General features: G+C 43.9%; 4 protein-coding genes and 2 non-coding genes across 6 annotated transcripts; 2 read left to right on the forward strand and 4 right to left on the reverse strand.

Annotated features, from left to right (window-relative positions):
- Nucleotides 1-11,712: 11,712 nt before the first annotated feature.
- Nucleotides 11,713-12,671, reverse strand: LOC117896798. The gene is made up of 6 exons (XM_034805297.1): nucleotides 12,407-12,671; nucleotides 12,242-12,349; nucleotides 12,126-12,185; nucleotides 12,023-12,055; nucleotides 11,875-11,961; nucleotides 11,713-11,803 (listed from the first exon to the last, which is right to left on the reverse strand). The coding sequence occupies exons 1-6, from the start codon at nucleotides 12,641-12,643 to the stop codon at nucleotides 11,783-11,785; spliced, it is 546 nt and encodes a 181-aa protein (XP_034661188.1). The 5' UTR covers nucleotides 12,644-12,671; the 3' UTR covers nucleotides 11,713-11,782.
- A 603-nt stretch (nucleotides 12,672-13,274) lies between these two features.
- On the reverse strand, nucleotides 13,275-13,778 carry LOC117896055. Its single transcript, XM_034804063.1, has 4 exons — nucleotides 13,686-13,778; nucleotides 13,484-13,615; nucleotides 13,369-13,422; nucleotides 13,275-13,289 (listed from the first exon to the last, which is right to left on the reverse strand). Exons 1-4 carry the CDS (start codon nucleotides 13,767-13,769, stop codon nucleotides 13,275-13,277), a joined length of 285 nt encoding a protein of 94 aa, XP_034659954.1. The 5' UTR covers nucleotides 13,770-13,778.
- Nucleotides 13,779-14,296: 518 nt separating this feature from the next.
- LOC117896803 lies at nucleotides 14,297-14,890 on the reverse strand. Its single transcript, XM_034805306.1, has 2 exons — nucleotides 14,730-14,890; nucleotides 14,297-14,677 (listed from the first exon to the last, which is right to left on the reverse strand). Exons 1-2 carry the CDS (start codon nucleotides 14,883-14,885, stop codon nucleotides 14,354-14,356), a joined length of 480 nt encoding a protein of 159 aa, XP_034661197.1. The 5' UTR covers nucleotides 14,886-14,890; the 3' UTR covers nucleotides 14,297-14,353.
- A 212-nt stretch (nucleotides 14,891-15,102) lies between these two features.
- LOC117896804 lies at nucleotides 15,103-15,538 on the reverse strand. The gene is made up of 2 exons (XM_034805307.1): nucleotides 15,326-15,538; nucleotides 15,103-15,278 (listed from the first exon to the last, which is right to left on the reverse strand). Exons 1-2 carry the CDS (start codon nucleotides 15,530-15,532, stop codon nucleotides 15,153-15,155), a joined length of 333 nt encoding a protein of 110 aa, XP_034661198.1. The 5' UTR covers nucleotides 15,533-15,538; the 3' UTR covers nucleotides 15,103-15,152.
- A 1,274-nt stretch (nucleotides 15,539-16,812) lies between these two features.
- Nucleotides 16,813-16,892, forward strand: Trnal-uag. Its single transcript has one exon. It is a non-coding gene; the product is annotated as a tRNA-Leu (tRNA).
- A 313-nt stretch (nucleotides 16,893-17,205) lies between these two features.
- Trnal-uag lies at nucleotides 17,206-17,285 on the forward strand. The gene has a single exon. It is a non-coding gene; the product is annotated as a tRNA-Leu (tRNA).
- Nucleotides 17,286-18,262: the final 977 nt, after the last annotated feature.

Consider the following 18,262-nt stretch of genomic DNA (forward strand, 5'->3'; position numbering starts at 1 on the left):
TTCGATGTCAACGATGGGGGAATTGATGTGGCGCTGGATGGGAGGACTGCACACATGGGTTGGGCACGCAGGGCGGTGCAGTCAATGGCTAATCAGTTTGCAGCCGCCTCGTCCGGCTATTAGCTAATAATAGTTGTTGAAGGAAGGAAAGGAAGTGGAGTGGCGAGGCGTGGAGAGGAGAGGAGGAGTAGCCACAGAGCCATAGAGGAACAGACAGAAAGACATTGCTGCAGACCCCAGAGAGGTGTTTAAACTTTTTCATGGCCAAACCCGGTAAACGTTGCAAATGCAGTTCCAACAATTGCAGCAAAGGAAGGGTGGGTCAAGGGGCAGGAGCTAGCATAGCTAAAAAAGCAAACGATAAGCCAAAGAGAATAAAGCGAAAAAAGCAAAGGCCAAACAAAAGGCATGAAAAGTGAAACAAATGGCAGTGTCAACGCTGCCAATTGAGTCGTTCGTTGAGTACGCGTATTCCTCTGTATGCACCATCCCAAACACCCTGCCACCCTCTCTTCCACCCCATCAAGCAGCGTTGCCTTGGACTTGGCTATGGCTCTGTTGCCGTCGTCGTCGTCGTCGTTGTCGTCGTCGTAGTCGTCGCCGCCTAGGTTTCAATGCCCCCGCAGTCAGTCTCCCTGCAGTCAAGTCATATGCAAATGCAGACTGAAACGCGGCCGAGGGCCTAGCAACACCAACCATGCAGCAGTGCACCCATACGGCCACACATTCAAACACTTAGAAACTCACAAAAGAGGAGCCAGCGCAAGCCCACACGACTTCTGCACAATACAGTGGGGCATCTGAGCAGAAGGTTTCCTATGGGTGGTGATCAGAGGGGGTTTCTGTCTTCTGTTCGATGATAGAGTGGGGTGTGTAGGGATATGGAAGTGTTATCTGCCAATCCGAGAGTGGCGAGGGCTCACTGTACCTCAAGTATGCACTGGGTCTTTCTTTGGGTGTGCGGATTCTAAAGTTAACCGCATGACGAATCACTTCGCATAAATTGAAGCGCTACGTTGCAACGTTGCATGCACCACGTCTGGTTAGTAGAGCCCCAGAGGGGGGTGGATGGCAGCCAAGTGGAGGTAGGGGTAGATTTGTGGCTGTTGCTGTGGCTCCTTCAGAGAAATGTGCGTCGCCGTCGCCTCATAATTCTTTAAATGCGTGTGTATGGTCCCATGGGTGGAGAGGGATGTGGCGACGAAGCAAAGAACTGACGCGTTGATGAAAGCCTTTGACTGCGACGCCGCAGTCGTCGTCGCCGTCGCCGTCGCCGGATCCGTCGCTGTTGCAGTCGCAGCTCGTTAAATCCAGCGGCAGTGCCCCTACTCCTCTCCCCCCTTAAGTATGAAGGGGGGGCCAAACCCGCAAATGCTAACAATTTATTTGCGTGCATGCTAATTACCCATACACTCATACACATATCTGTGGCTGTGTGTGTGTATACTCGTATGAGTTTTCTTATCCAAAAAGCGAAGATAATTTTGCGTGAAGTTTTGTTTGTCCACTGAGGGCCGTCCGGGTGAACCTAACCTTTGTTGGACCCTAACCCTAACAAAGGTAATATGTATATCGGTCAAGAAGGGTTGCCAGTAGTCGGTAAAAGAAGTGAAACTGGCTGTAAAGCCTCTATACTCGTACTATTCAGAATTCATTATCCCCAAGTCGTTAAATATAATGTACATACATACATATGCACATACATATGTATGAACCTAATTGGGGCTGTGCATAGCGAGTTGCAAAACTGGGTGCAGTTCAATCTGTTGATATCTTCCCTAGTCACAAGTGAATGTTCCAGGAGTCACGACTCTTCTTCATCTCTAGTGTTCCTACTGTCACTCTCTCTCTATCATCGACTGCTCCCATTTCGAGGTGGCATGATCAATTCCTTTTGCCACTTGTGAATCTCCTGCTCGTATGTATGTATGTATGTACCTTCACGCCGTTTGTAATCATCGTGTGGAGTGCACTCGAGATGCGTTTGCCGCAGTTGCATACAAGGTAAGTTGCAAATCGTTGGGGCCGTCTCGTTAATGGGTGTCTCGCGGCATCACCCGCTGGCGGGGCTCATTCCGTGGGAGTTGAAGCCATAATAAGGGTTTAACTTCTGATATGGCAACAGGCATAGATACAGAGGAGTAGTTCATAAATCTATACTTTAATTGGATTAAATAATGCTCGGCTGGGCTCGGCTTGGCCCGACTCTCGGCTTGTGCTCGATATCTACTACTCAAAGAGTGCAACAAGGGGCTTGGGGGTCGTTGCCTCATTGTTGTCATAGAAGCAGCCGCCACGTCTGACAATCTCTAAGACCCCGACCCAGACCGTGGCACTATGACTGTGCGGCAGGGGGAAGCGCTTCGAGAGAGACGGCTTTATTATCTAATTTGTGAGACATGTCGATGCGGATTAGGGTCACACGTATCGGAGAGCAATGCAAAGCTGACAATTGAGATTACGGAGAGTCGCCAGGCCCAGCTGCACCTACATACACTGTGTATACATACGTACCCATATATACAGATGTACACACATACATGCATACATATGTTCATTTGTTAGATGCTAAATCGAATTTGGTCCGAAAGAGAGATACAGACCGACCGAGACAGAGGCACAACCAGAACCAGGGGAAGCGTCGTTTTGAGTTTATCTCCGATGCATCCGGTACAGGTTTTTGCATTTGCCTCCATTTAAGGAAGGGTACTCTCTTGTGGCTCTGGCTCTGGCTATGGCGTGGGCAGAGCCGCAGACAATGGTCGGGGCCTTTTTAATGAACCCTTGAACTTGACACGGCCACAAGTCAAGGCATGTTGCATTGTCTGGCCAGACATAAACAATAATTAATGTGCAGCAGTGTCAGGCCAGTGCCAAAAGGCCATGACCAAAAATGCAGACAAGGGAGCCAAGCCCAAGCCCAAGCCCAGGCTAAAGCTATATCCAGACCCGGCCCTTCAGAATACCATTGTAAACGATGTCCGCAGGGCCATGTCAGACAAATTTGCGGCCGTCAGCTTAGTACTTTAAATAAAAACACCTTCCAAAAGTTAACTTAAGATAAGTTAGTTTTGTAGTTTCAAATCCAAATCGGCGAATTCACGTATGGTCACGAAAGCTGAGATAAGTTCACATAAGATCACGTAATTAAGGTAATCGTTACGTAAGGTAAGGTAACATTAAGTAGTGTAGCGTAACGTGACGTCATGTAACGTAACGTTACCTACCATCATTAACGTCACTATGGCTCAAGCAAGCAGCAATATTGTTGCGTGCTCCCCAGGTCTCTGAAAAACGTTTTGGACAACTCAGTTGCGGCCCAACATTTGCTGGCTTACTCTGTTAGTTTGCCGCTTACTTCGAGCCGAGTGAAGTTCTGTTCGAGTCATTTTCAAGGCCAGGCCAAGTAAATGCAATTTCAAGTGCGGACCGCCAAGATTGCCAAGAGAGAGTGAGAGATAGAGAGAGGGATGGGCAGGACATGGTCAGGGGCAGGAAGGCGTTCTTATTTTTATACTTTAAGGCCTCGGCGTATCTGTCGACACCAGCACAGCAACATCTACCAACAGCGAGCAACATCGAACAACATTCGCAATGCAACTTCGTGCACCGCGTGTAAATATTGTTGAAAGGGATGGTGCAGAGCGGAGAAGACAACGACGACATTAGTGCTAACAATGTTTGCTCTGGCCAGGCGTCGTGCCAATGCATCTGCAACTCCCCGACTCAACGTACAGTGGCCCCAGATTGATTTTCTAGAATGATGCGTAGATGAGCTCTGATCCTCAAGGCAGCCATAGGAACCCAATCCATGCCAACGATTTACCACGTCCATGCAAAATAATGTGATGGACAATAACTTTCCCATTTTAGTTTGTTTTACTTTTAACCCCAACAAGTGGAGTCTTTCCGAATAAATTTATATTTGGCTCTATATTCCTACGATCTCAAACCACTGCCGGTCGATTTTGCTGTTTACTTTGCACGCCGCCTTTGTGCTGATCCCGTGACCAGAGAGAGAGAGAAAGGAAGACGGAGACAGAGGGCCAGTCCTCTGGCTGTCGCTTTCAAGGTTTTCTGGGTGGGGGCCGCAGTCATCGTTGTTGCTGGAGTTGTCGTCGACGTTCGGTGGGAAGTTCCCGGCATCCCGTCATCTCGGCATGCCAACTGCACATTTCGATGTCATTGAAGATCGCAGTTGCAGTCGGCAGTCGGGAGGCAGCACCGACAGCATGACTGATGAATAGTTGCAGCAACTGTGATATGGAGACTGGGACTCCTTGTGGCTCCAATTGTGTGTTAATTGGGGCGGGTGTGAATGTGAACCAGTCGGCGGCAGATGGGAGATGAGATGCAGATTCCAGTGGCGGGCAGACGGCTGGCAGTCGCGGAATAAAATAATAAAAATTATCCTTATTAAATGCTCAGAACATAAATCATATTTATAGCAATTGAAAGGCGCGCTAAATGCGACGGATCCCGCTCTGAACGAACATCCTTTATCCACCGTCTCTGTTGAGCCATAAATTGTAGAACTAATTTGCGAGGCAACCCTTTGAACTGCCTCTTGGGAAGAGGGGGTATAAGGGTATAACCATCCCCCTTTGGGCTCATAGCTAAATTAGCCCACTTTTGTTGTACGATTTTTTTAGATTTCCCTCTGTTTTTATGTTATTTTTCGTGGCATTTTTAAATTGAATTTTAATTTCCTCGCAAGCCGGAGAAAAACCCTTGCAGCTAATTTAAATTGAGACACATGCAGGCGCCAATAATTAAAAGCGCCCATTTCTTTATTCTTTTTTTGTGGGCCGCCTGCAACTGTTGGCAACCATCCTCAACCTCGAGCCCATCCCAAACCAATCCCGCTGCGACCCCGTGTCCGTGATGCAGTACATTTTCCACATGAAATAACCACAAAAAGTGAAACTTTTTTCGCATTGGAAATGGGTTAAATTTAATTGCTTTTGTCATTTTGATTTGCATTTTTCTCTGTAAGCAATTTGTTGGCCATGTTCAGGGGATCTGGAGCGGGTGCCGGAAAATGGTTGGACAAAACGCTCCCTGGAGTGTCGTCCGTCAGGCGGACTCGTTGGTCTTGCTTCTACGGCTTCTTTCCCGCAGCCAAAGTAGTAAGTTTTCAAAATGAATTTATTTTCTTGTGCTTCGTTTTTTTTCTCTTTTGAGGATGATGCTAAAATATTTCTGGCTCCGTGGAATAATTAGAGAAGGGTTAAAGGTTGTGCCACTGTCAGCACTGAGGCTTGGGCCATAAGTTTGGATTTGTACGAGTTTTTTTCTTTGATTTATCGAAGGTTGCCGAGTGGTTCGAGGTCCTGTGCTTATCAGCGAATGCAGACGAGCCATGAAAATGTTCTTGAGCGGTGATCCAAACGACCATTCATATGGTACATACATATGTATGAATGTACATACAACATATGTAAATATTTATGTACATACAGTATAACGTATTGTATGTTCGATTCGATCCACAGCCATGCAACAAATACTTTGATTCTTTATTCGCTGGAATTGCGTCTTGAGTGGATGCTTCTTTTGAGATGTTTTCGAAATTGGTCCGTAATTTATGGCACCCGCTGGAACTGAGCTGAACTAAGCGAGAACTTGACACTTGGTGCACGGACATTGTGTCATGATATGGAATGAAAGCCACATGCTTAGAAAGACTGGCATCGGGGGATCCCGTGACAAAACATTTGTCGGGAAAGATTTATAGCAGGCAACTCGAGCAAGTGTAAATATTTGGAATAAATCATCCAAATCAGGGCCTCGAATGGAATTGCAGCCCGTCAGCCGTTGACGACCTCACACCGCCCACAGGGCAGCCAAAGCCATCATATCTTGGGCCATGGATATGGATCGACGCGTTCTCAGACTATTTTTAACACACACATACATATGTATGTACATACCACCATGATGAGGCGATGTCGGAACGTGATTCCCGGACGATAGCCTGAGCACGATTTGCGATTAATCAGGGACGGGGCCGAGCCCTGGCCCCTGCATCCTGGCTGAGAATTCACTTTTTATTTTGCAGATTGCAACAATGTTGCATTAAATGGACTACCCATGGTTCCAGGTCCCAGTCGCAGTGGCAACCAACAACCGCAGTCGAAAGTTGTCTGTGTAAAACAGGGCCACGATAGGGTTAAATAATTAAAAGCCCATTGTGCTGTTATGGAGATAGAATGCATAGGAATGGGGGGTTCCCTTCTAGTTGCTCTCCACATGTCGTGTCAGGCCGAGAAACCTCCTGCCTTACTTTAATTTCAGCTCCTTTCGCTGTGACACACATAGATACTCAAACACACACGTTGATGATATGGAGTCTACCTACTGACACCGACTAAAGATACAATTGTGTCTACTGGCGGACTCTTCACTACTGCCCGTTCCCCTACCCCGTATCCTACATCTTCCTCTCCCATTCACCCTTTCTGCAGAAGCGATCGTTGTGCAATCAGTGAAGCATTAAGTACGATCGCCTCGCTGCCTTTGGCTGCTGCCCCTCTCTTTCCCCTTCCGAGCACAATTTGTGTACCCTTACAGAAGGTATTACGATTATGATCTATTATGTGTGTACATACATATGTATGTGCAACGCTACATTAAATAATATGTATTAAATCAGAGAATCGAAACAGCGAAATTATTAGAGAAGCCCATTCCAATTAAATCAGAATGTATCACCATATGTAATATGTAAATCTCCAATTCAAATATCGATCTGCAAGGGTATCTGTAGCTTCGGCGCATGAAGCTCGTGTGTTATTGCGCTTTTATGCTGTGGCACGTAATGCTGGAAACATCGGAACATTCGTTCGTTCGTTTGTTCGAGTATATAGCCTGTTCTCTCTATATATGGACATGACACACACATGAACAAAACCCTTGTATACATGGATGTGGAGGCTTGTGTGGGGATGGGGAATATGCATGTTGGCGCTGGAGGCTCGGGACACTAAATAAAAGCGAAACTTGTTTGCGATTTCTCAGTTTGCCTCTCTCTGTTTTTTCCTTCTTTTGGCCTGTTCTCTGGTGCTCTGGCGGTTGTCTGCTGGTTGGGGGCCTTGGATGGTTGGGATCCTGCATCTCAAACTTGAACTTGTGTGTGTGTTTGTTGGAGGTGGAAGTCCAAGGAGAGCAGCACCAAGTGAGTCTCCCTTTCCGTCTCTTTCTTATGTCAGTTTCGCTGCTGGTGCTTCTCCTTCTGCGGTTTTTCAGTCTTCTGCATCTTTTTTGTTTCTTTTCTGCGGTGATGATATCATTTCTGTCATGTGTGTGTGGGGCTGTGTGTTTGTGTGTGTCAGTCAGACAGTTGCTACTTCACATTCTGTCTCTCCCCTCTCAGCGACTCCACGATCCACCTATTCGCTTAATTTAATCGTTTTTTTTTTTGCGGCACATTATCTCTTTATCAGTTGACAGAGAAGACCTTGAGACGCCTGCCTCGCTCGCTGCCCATTAAGCGGCACTGCTCTGCTTAGAAGGGTTCACACAGTGGCTGGAAGGTGAGGGGTATGACAGGAAGCCGTCTCCCTCACGAGTTGGGTAGCATAAAAAGAAAATCCGTTTCAATTCAAGGGCCAATCAAAATGGAAACACACTGCATTTGTCCCGGCTCCGTCTCCTACAAAAGATGACTCGAAAAGCGGGAAACCGAAAAAAAAAAAACAGATACCAAATTATAATTATAATAACCCTGATGATAATGAAGCCGGCCCACGTTTCAAGCGGTTTGCATTTTTGGGGGATCTTCGAACAAGAGAAACAGGTTGAGCGAAAACCGTAAGTACAAGGAAAATGTACACCTATGTACATACATATGTATGTATGTATGTATGTACATGTACAAGAGTATGTATGTATGTACATACATATATACATATGTATGTTTGTATGCAAACTACCATTTGCACACATTTTGGGATATTTATTTGTATGCTAAAGAAAAAATAGGCAGGGAACGACGACGGCAGTGTGTGACAGAGTGAAGAGAGTAGAGAAGGCGTACAGAGCATACAACAACAAAAAATTATAATAATTATAATTATCCATATGTCTTTATGGCAGTCACAGGCATGTGTATGTCAAGGCATAAAAAATACATATGTATGTATTAGTACATTTTCTGACATGTTTTGGATAATATGTACATATGCAATGTATCTACCATGCTTTGAAGCAAGGACATGATGGAGAACCTTCAGAACATTCTGCAGTCAGAAATCGGTCTGGACTACATCTCTCTTGTGCCAAAAATATAGTACCCTCAGAGGAGAGCTGAGATCTGAACTGATGCAACTGTTTATCAAAGGGTATGTATGGAAATTGATTTTTTTAATTGCATTGCACACTTTTATGTACATACATATGTACATACATATGTATGTACACATGTATGTACATAGATGTTTCGTGTGCACTGCATTGACAGAATGTTGTACCCAGCCCTCGTATATTTTAATTAAAAATTTAAAAGTCCACTTTAGCATCAGACTCATCTGATGCTCTGATGCATAAAAGAAACATTCAATTTGTCAGTAATTGCATTTGTGCCTGTCATTGGGGAATCTTTCCCAGAGTACTGGCACCTTGAAATCCTTCTCCGACATAAATCAAGAGTTGCTGTCTGTTCTGCACGTTCCACCCTTCGTGGATACTGTTATTCTCACCTCTTCGCGGTGTAACTGTTTTGCCTCTTTTCTGTCAACGTCTGTTTACTCCACAATTTAAATGCATTTTTTTCTCCACTTTATTTTCATTTATTCTGTGTCATGCTCTATCATCATTAAAACGTCCAAATCGCTTCCTTTGTACCTCTATTTTTCGGCAACAATTTGCTTATCTAGATTTAACATCAACAGGCTGTAGACATGGGCACAGGGTGGGGAAGGGGCTGGTGTTGTTGGCACAGATAGGGGCGGTGCCAGAAGGGGACTGGCGGCTGCTTGTGGCATGAAAATCACTTGAGCGTGTTTCCTTTTGACCAGGCCCTGTCGGTTGAGTTTTGGGCTTAATGTTTGCAGGTTGTGTAGTTTTCCATCCCATTTTATCCCACCTGCAGTATTTTCACACTCAGTTCATTTAATTTAATTTGTGTATATTTTTTCGGCTGCCTCAAAGAAGGAAACGCATTGTAAACTGATACCAGCTTAATGAAGTGATCCCCCCTTTCGGAACCGTGGATCCTGCAGAGGTGTTGCAGAGTGTTAGAGAGCGTGGTTCAGTGTGTGGCTAAGCATTAATTAATTTTAATGAAGCTGTTGCTGTGCAAGTAGTTTTCGTGGTGCGTGTGAAGTGTCGCAAATTACAGACAATAAGCCCACAAATGTGAGACGGATGGAAGTTTTTGGAGTGACAGCTGACAGCCAGCGTTGTGACGATTAATGCTGCAGTTAGAACTCTGAATTGGAGTAGCGATTCGCATCTGATTTCAATCTTGAGTCTGAATCGAAAGTTGAGGTTTGGTTTTGGTCAAGTGGCTGCGTTCCAGCAGATAAGGCAGCCTTTGGCTTCGCTTTGGCCATACGACGTAATCAAAAACCAGTTTATAAAAAGGAAGAAAACCTTCAATTTAGGGATTTCTCTGCTCCTCTTTGCCTCAGTCCCGTCCTGTGTCCGTGTCCGTGGATAAATGTACATAAGTACATATGTACATAGTTATGCATGTATTGCCTGTTGCATGAATGTGTATGTATTTATGTACATACATATGTATATAGACGTGTTGTTTGGTAACCCTTTTTGACACACAAACACCATTGCAGTATTGAAAGTCAGCTTTTTGTTGAGTTGCTGACTCTGCTGTTGCATGATGCATGTGCGTGCCCATTGCATCTGCCGATAGTTTGATTCAAGGTTTATTTTGGGAAGATGGTATGCACATGCTCTCGATACATACTCGAAAATCAGAAATTCGTTTGCAATAACCACTAAATTTAGTCTTCTATCAAATGGAGTGTATCATATTTGCAAAAAATCTCTGGTTTGGGTTCTTGTACAGGGTGTAAACTTCAAGGTTAAATTTACATGTGCATATGTACATATGTATGTATAATTATTTGGAATTAAATACTAATTTCTTATGCAATGTCGGAGTGACGCACCGTCCTATCTTTAGAGAACTTCATCACCTTTTCCCTACCTTTCTTAATGTAAGTATATATGTATGTATGTATGTATGTACATATGTATGTACATGCACGTTCAATTTACACACACACACAAGCACATTAACCATAAATTCTACATATTAACCATTAACCATTCTACGTACATATATGTACATACATATATACGTATACATATATGTACATACATACATACATAAAGAAATTGTTTATGAAATTTTCGTGACTCCTTTTGGTTCTGTTTTCAGCTTTTGTGGTTTTTGTTGTTTCGCATTATGTATTTCGCTTGGCTTTTGCAGCTCTTTCTGTCTTCTGTTCTCCACCATTCCCGCACCATGTTGTCTGCTGCTATTGTTTATTCCGCTTTGGCTGCATTCTCACTCTCCGCATCTGTCAAGTGTCCGTCTGTCGGTTGCTCCTTAGACCTTGACCACTAACATAGAAACTGCCCGAAACCGGTTAACGAGAAAACTCGATTTGCACCACGATTTACCTCCACTGTCCTGTCCCGGAGACTCCCCAACCCAACTACCTTTCAACCATTCCCATTATCGAGTCCCATACCTGGGTACATGTACACAATGTACATTCATGCATACGAATGTACAAATGTATGCACAATATGTATGCAATACCTATACACAGGTATGACTGAATGAATCTCTGAGCAGTGGATCCATGTGTGTGATTCAATTACCGAATCACACCCACAACTAACGCCAATCCGAATGAAGGTCTTCCAGCTGTGAAACCGCCAATTAATGGCCCAAAGGCTGACTGCCAGTGTCACAAATTATTAAATTGGTTTTCTATTATAATATTAACATCTAATGGTCACACGCACCGCACTCGGTCGTGCCCCAACTTGGATAGCAGGCCGTGCATTTTAATTGCTGCGGGATTTTGTGTGCCATGAAGCTTGGGCAAAGGGTTGCCGAAATTAATTACCAAAATGTTTGTTAATGTTCATAATTACAGGGCAGAGAGAGTCGTGAGTATAACCCAAGATCGGATGTGTGTCGTGGAATCGAAATTTGCCGCTCAATAAAGCGACTTAATGACAGACCTACTACTGACGACTCCCGGATATGTCTTCCGGAGCTGCAGGCAGCCCTGCCCTCATAGGCACCCCCATCATCAGCAGCACCGCTCCCCGGTGACCTAATTTCAGTCGCTCATCATGTACTAAACTATAGACGATTTGGTGTGAAAAGCCATGGTATGTATGTATGTACATATGTATAAGCATTGCCAATTTCAGGGAACCTTCTCCAAGTCTAAACTGAATTTTATAATAGGTTTATGTGTCAGCACTTAAGTTTCTTTGCTGTTCTTATTGTTGTAATTTGATACCTTAATGTTGCCGGGAATCACGTGATTCGAGTTTGATTCTCATTTGACCCCCTTTTCGGATTCCCTGTGGATCGACAACATCTGCAGCTGGGTCTTGAGGTGACCTTGTTTATGGTTCTTCAATTTCAAAACAACCCAACTAATTGATGCTCAACTTGTTGATAAACTTCGCCCCCAAATTGAACCATAAAAGAGGCACTCACTAGGCTCACCAAGCGATTGGCTATTTATTTGGTAATTGAATGGCTGCATCAGCCGCAGCGTCTGATTCTTCAGAGGTTGGTGAGGGCATTCTATAGGGAGTGGCGGGAGGAAGTGCTCATAATATTAGCAACTGTAGATTACTGAAAAATGAACTACTTACAGCCAGATCCCCCAGACCTTCGTTCAACTTCTTGATGTAAGGGGCAGCAGCATCGGCGGCAGCGGCGATCGTCTTGGCACTCACAGCCTGAAGATAGAAGATATATTTAAGAATTGCGTTGGGTGAAAGTGTTCAGGGGAAAACTTACTCCTTCTTCGGCTATGATAGAAGCACCATTTGACTACGGGTAAGAAAGATGCAGAAATGGTCAGCACTCAAAGGTGGGGTATTCTAAGATTATTCTCACTTACAGAGAGACTACGAGCCTGTGGTCCGGCCTTTACTTGCTCGCTGAGACTGGTGATAGCATTCTAGGGAAATAAACTGTTAGATCCCCATCCAGGTTTTTGAAATACGCAAAACTTGCAGCCAATTCACCCAAGCCAGTGCCTACACCACCTAGAATGTCCCCGAGAAGGTTTGAGGCTTCGGGTTGGACATAATCTGTCTCGACGCTCAAGCTGGTTATGGCATTCTACGGAGGAAAGTTGGTTAAAAGGCATTCCAACTAGGTAAGAATCGACTGGCTTACAGCCAGATCTCCAAAACCATTGGCCATGTCGCTCAGGATATTCAGGGTTTCCGGTTGAACAAACTCGGTCTGAGAGGCTCCGACAGCATTAGCCAACTGATGCCACGCCTTTTCTCCGGCCACAGCCACCTGTGACACGTCTCCCATAAGGCTGCCGAGGCTAATGGTTCCCGCCGCGGCCTGGTGGGCCAACAAGGCGGTGGCCAAAATTGTGAAAGCTTTGAATGTTGCTTGCATGTTGTCTAATGAAGTACTGATTGGGTTCTCGGTCAAAAAATGCATTTATAGCCTGTTCTTATCACTCTTAGAATGCAGAGGTACGATTATCAAAACAAATCAGACTCAAGTAGTGGGCAATGACTCAGCCCTATCGGTCGGGCGGGTTTGATTGATGGCCAAATGGGTTATCTGACTGAAGTCGGGGCATTTCTCGACCTATCTGTGATATTATAGAAGCGTAGATTTTCCGTCTCGAGTGGGTTTCGGAATGTTTAATCTGAGGGAGCAGAAAATAGCGTGTTTAAAATATAAGGTAGTCCAAACAAGGTATACACAGCGGCTATCTCGAGAGCAAGTACTTGAATATATTTGGAATCGCAATGGAATTAATTACGCTCATTACGATATTTGACTAAATACACATAACGAAAACGATTCAAATTTAATTATTTTGACAGCTAAAAAAGACTAGCAATCGAATGCGCGAGGCTGGATGCAACAGATTCCGCAGTCTGGCTGTTGGTTGCCTGGTCAGTGCTGGCAGCGACCTTATCAGTTGCGGATATCTAAAGAAAATATGGGAGAGCTGATTGCATAAATACTATTCGGATGCTCACTAACCGTTGAAGAAGCGGGAGTTGCTGAAGAATCAGAGGAAGAAGACCTAGTGGAAGACTTAAATGAGATAGACCATTAATTAGCATTCTGCAGAAAATGTTGAATTTGTCGTTCGGTAAACTCACAGAGGACTGGACCTCCTTTTCCAGAGAGCCGATTTCATCACTGCCAATTTGTTCCTAGCAAAAGCAAATAAATTTGTGCTTTTAATTTCCCATCTATAACATTCAGTTGACTTACCGCTTCCTGGGATACTTGGTGTCCAAAGTTAATGGCGCTGTTGGAGGCCTGATGCCCGAAATCGGTCCCCTCGTCTCCCAATTCGTGGCCAAGCTCTGAGGCGTCCTGACCTATCTCATTTCCCAAATTGCTCTAGTGAAACAATATACAGGCGTGGCATAGTTCCCGATGAATCCAATATTCCTTAGATGAGACAACTTACCAGAGAACTGGATACGCTCTTGGCGCTGGTCTGCTTTTGACCCACTAGTGCCACCAGAAACAGCAGACTGACTATGAACTTCATATTTGAATAATGGGTATTTTAACTATATTCTCGAGCTTTTCTCCCTTTATATACCGAAGAGATAAATTGATATAAACTCCGATATGGATATCTAAACATTCAGCCACGGCCAGGTCGGGCCACGACTCTTACGTCTGGTCAAAGTTCTTATCTAAGGCGCTAGAGTGATCGATCCGTTTTAGAACCAAACAGTGCTGCTATCAATAGTTGGCCACAGACCGGGTTAATTTTTTCGAAAACAACAAAACAATCGGAAGAGTGTTTTAATGTTCATTGGATAACGTTATTTCAGGGTAGTGATCAAGCAATGACTGTGTGTTTTCTGGGATATCTGGGGTTCGCACATTCAATATTCATTCCTCTCTCAAATCGGCCTTGGACTTCACATTCCTAATTTCACATTTTATAGTTATAAATACACACGCTTGAGTGGCGTAAGTCATGCAAATGCTTTATAATTGATCAGCTCATATTTGGGAATAGTATAGAATTTGTGTTTTTTTTTGCATACACATATAATCGATTGATCAAATATTTTCTTATCTGTGATTAGTTTTGCTTGTAAATAAGAATAATAGAAGCTGTTAGATATCTTCACCTTTAAGTGGAAAAGTCTTGTAAGGATTGGGCAATCCGTTTCGAAGTCTCTTTCCCCGAGTCCGCAGCATCTTTGGCTGAATGGTGGGCGACGGCTGATCCACTGTCGGCTTGGAGTTTCCACGGTTTTGAAAGTTAAAGTTTATAAAGTACGTTGGCTGCTTTCGCCGTTTGGCACTGTGGCTTTCGGGGGGATGGTCGCCCTGTGGCTTGGAATAACTAATTTGGACTATGGCGTTCTTGATGGGCTGGATTCGGAACAACTTCTTGTCAGGGCTTGTGGCCCGCTCCGTAAATGGTTTTCCATGGGACTATAAAAAGTTATTGTAGGCCCAGAAAACCGTCTCTTCTGATTTGACTCACAACATTCCTCTTTAACTCGTTGTCCATTTGGATGGCTATCTTCATGTCTTTCCCCATTTTCTTTATGGCGTCCCGGAATTCAGATTTCTGTACGCTTCCTTGAATCCACTGTGGCGACAGGACAAGGTTTACGAGTACTACCAAAAGGGCTCTCATCTTCCTACTGACAAAGTAGAGCTACTGTCGGATAGGGAAAATCGTTTCGTTTCAGTTAACTACGATTTAAAGTGTGAAGGTTTACCTATTTGTATTCGTTTGGGTTCCAATCAATTGGATTTCTTGCTTGTAGACTGTAGTCTCTGCCAAACCCAAGCGTATAAAGAAAACACTTGCTGAGTTCCACATTCAGGGTAAAAAAATATGACGATGGTTTTGATGGTTATTACACTTGTGTTTTTCGTTGTCAAATTAATAAGAACTCCTTCATGTCGGGTGCTTTCGGTTGGAGAACTCGAAGAAAATGGAGTAGGCCTGGCCGGGCTTGCCGTGGATTTGCGTGGGCGCCCTCTTGCCTGAGGTCTCTTTCTTAATGTATTCCCCCAGTTTCTGCTGTGTGATAGTTTAGTTTCAGGAAATTCCGTTTGGAGAAGACTTACAAACTGATTTACAATGCGCTGGCTCTGAATCGCACTTATGCGTTGTCCGGATTCCATGTCCTTGGCCATTCGATACATGTCCGCCTCGATGCGCTTTTCCCCCTGCTGGCCCTCTGCTATCGAAGGGGCTTGGTGGAGCAGCAGAATCAGGCCGAACAGGGCCATTATTGATTCCACTGTCAAGCTCACCTGCCTTTCCTGACCCATTTGCCGCTTTAAACGGAAGACGCGCAGTCAAAAACCTAATTCACTTAATCTCCGATTCTCCTTATACTTGTTCTCGCCAATTGTCAACGCTCCAAAAGGGAATCGATTCGTTGCAGTGTTTTAATTTCGGAACTTAAATGCCCGAGTATATGTGTCAGTGGTAGCTGGCCACTCTCAGAAAAGTCTCCGTAGTCCTTGCCACGATTTATTGCCATTTTTATTCAGCATGCAAGCGACTCGATGGATTTTTGCATAAAACGCTTCCCAGCACTCCTATTACACATACGTACATATGTACATACTATATCCCTCACTCGCCTAATGTAAACAAGTTATAAAATACTCGTAAAAAGCGGAGCGAAACTATGGCCACATAAAAAGGCTATAAAATCGGTTGCTATTATTACTTGCTACCGTCCTGAATAAAAAATATAAAAGGAACGAGATGAGTTCATCACTGGTCGAGACTTCGTATACTCTTACAAGATCACAAAATGTAAATAAAAGATATGTTGTATATGAGTACATAAGAATAACAAGTCTAGATCTGATCCAGGAAACTCTTCTCAAATATGTATGTATGTACATATGTATGTACATATGTTTGTATGTACCTTCTGTTAGGGTATGCTTACTATAACCAAACAAAGCGGTGACAGCAGGAACAACAGAACCATTTTTTACGGCGATGCGAAATGCTAAAATCGTAAACCAACAACAACGTGGGGTGCTTGCGACATCTAGAAGGGCACAGGACTAGGAACAGGGGGTAGAATCAAAGGTATCCTGCCCCGCTGTAACCCCAGACCCGACTCTCATTATCGCAAAATCAAAATGCGTTTGTCAATGAATTAGAATCGCTTTGATGGCGTTGGCAGTCGTAAAGTTTTCTCCGTTTACCGCTTTTGCCATCGAACTATAGCGTACATTAAGGGTGGAGACAAACAAAAAAATGTATATTGGGTTCTACATTGTTAATCAACAACCGCATAAAAATAAAACTGTTTAAAAAAGTCAAATCGTCTGCGTATTGCAATTTAATATATTGAAACGCTAAGGCGGATATACTAAGGATTAATGATACGGGAAAATTTAATTTAAGAAAAGTTAACAGCTTGCCTCCCGTCTTAGCGCATATGCACACTACTACTGTCTACTACTTTTCCGTGAGAGCAAAGGCAACACTGCTGCATAAATCATCCCCAAAACTATGCCAGAATACATTCAACAAACGGGCCCACCGTGCCTTCATGTAGTGCTTTTGACACAAAACGGCCACAGGCAGCGTGGCCGAGCGGTCTAAGGCGCTGGTTTTAGGCACCAGTCCGAAAGGGCGTGGGTTCGAATCCCACCGCTGTCACATTAACAAAGTATGTTTTTTTTCTTGTGTTATATTTTAGTGTTTAATATTCTATTTGATAATATTTTAACAAATAACAAAATTTAAAATAGCAATAAATAGTGCTCCTTAAAAGAATTGTAATTGCACTAGCATTTGGGAATCTAATGGTGAATGCAATATTTATGGATAATCACAGAATAAAAAGGGTTGCGTGTACTTTAAATATAACGTTGTAAATAAACACTTAAAAGCATTGTTCTATTATTTGAAAAATGTTCTAGATATTTGTTGGCGCAGTCGTTAGCAACCCTCTGGCAGATCGGCGACAGAAGGCAGCGTGGCCGAGCGGTCTAAGGCGCTGGTTTTAGGCACCAGTCCGAAAGGGCGTGGGTTCGAATCCCACCGCTGTCACATCGTCGTGGAAGTATTTTTTTCCACGCACATCGTCGTGGAAATATTTTTTCCACGAACGATATCCTCTTTGGATTCCAACAGCAGCACAGGATGTTTTCCCTCTTACATATTCCTCGCCTAATTAGAAACCGCCAACGAGTCAGACCATCAGAGTCGTGAACCCCTCTAACCCAGGTCCCATTCCCCGGCACTGACAACGTTTATCTGGCGTTGACATTTCCCGCGTGCTCCGTTTTCAACATAAACCCTTTTGCGGTAACATTTTGATCCCGTTAACAACCCGCGGTGCGGACCGGAACTCAATGAAAGGGAAATGTCAGGAAATTAAAAGGGTTCGCGGTTCGAGATGCGAAGAGTTCTTTGAAATTGATGATTAGATGAAAGTATCAAATGTCGGACAAGCCCTGTGGATAGTTCTAAGCTCCCACTGACTCTTTCATACCACAAATAATGTCAGGACGATGGCAATGTACAGATTTGCTGCTGAGACATTAGGGCAGTGCTTATTACTAACATAGGTAACAGTTCAATCGTAACAGTACGTACCTACATATGTATATTTAGATCTATGGAAAATTTTGTGTAATTTTTCCAAAAGACAAGCCAATCGACGCATTAGGAACTGGTTTAACAGATGACGGCGACAGAGATATCGTTAGGACGGACAGTCCAGTCTTGGTTTGACTTAACACGCCCCTAATCGGGTAAATCACACTGCGTACAAGGGGAAATGACTGAGAAGATTTCGAATTACACTCGAGATATCGCTCGAGCCAATATGTTAGTGCAAATGTACATATGTATGTACATATGTGTGGTTGTACATATGTATACTCAATTGCAGATGATGCATGACAAATGGGCAAATCCATAAAGGGATGCTGGTGCTAAACTATATAGAACACTTTTATTGCATGACAAGTGGATCGATGAGTGTACCATGAACATAGGTTCCGCTTTAACAACTATACTTT

Source organism: Drosophila subobscura, chromosome O (genome assembly GCF_008121235.1).
Source record: "Drosophila subobscura isolate 14011-0131.10 chromosome O, UCBerk_Dsub_1.0, whole genome shotgun sequence".
NCBI classification, from domain to species: domain Eukaryota; kingdom Metazoa; phylum Arthropoda; class Insecta; order Diptera; family Drosophilidae; genus Drosophila; species Drosophila subobscura.

Coding starts and splice junctions, on each gene's coding strand:
- LOC117896055 (XM_034804063.1), bottom strand. CDS start 13,769: ATGAAGTTCATAGTCAGTCTGCTGTTTCTGGTGGCACTAGTGGGTCAA. Junction 13,616..13,685: donor AGAGCGTATCCAGTTCTCTG/GTAAGTTGTCTC, acceptor TTGTTTCACTAG/AGCAATTTGGGAAATGAGAT. Junction 13,423..13,483: donor ACCAAGTATCCCAGGAAGCG/GTAAGTCAACTG, acceptor TGCTTTTGCTAG/GAACAAATTGGCAGTGATGA.
- LOC117896803 (XM_034805306.1), bottom strand. CDS start 14,885: ATGAGAGCCCTTTTGGTAGTACTCGTAAACCTTGTCCTGTCGCCACAG. Junction 14,678..14,729: donor ACGAGTTAAAGAGGAATGTT/GTGAGTCAAATC, acceptor AACTTTTTATAG/TCCCATGGAAAACCATTTAC.
- LOC117896798 (XM_034805297.1), bottom strand. CDS start 12,643: ATGCAAGCAACATTCAAAGCTTTCACAATTTTGGCCACCGCCTTGTTG. Junction 12,056..12,125: donor CACAGGCTCGTAGTCTCTCT/GTAAGTGAGAAT, acceptor TCTTACCCGTAG/TCAAATGGTGCTTCTATCAT. Junction 11,804..11,874: donor AAGGTCTGGGGGATCTGGCT/GTAAGTAGTTCA, acceptor CACTCCCTATAG/AATGCCCTCACCAACCTCTG.
- LOC117896804 (XM_034805307.1), bottom strand. CDS start 15,532: ATGGGTCAGGAAAGGCAGGTGAGCTTGACAGTGGAATCAATAATGGCC. Junction 15,279..15,325: donor AGCGCATTGTAAATCAGTTT/GTAAGTCTTCTC, acceptor ACTATCACACAG/CAGAAACTGGGGGAATACAT.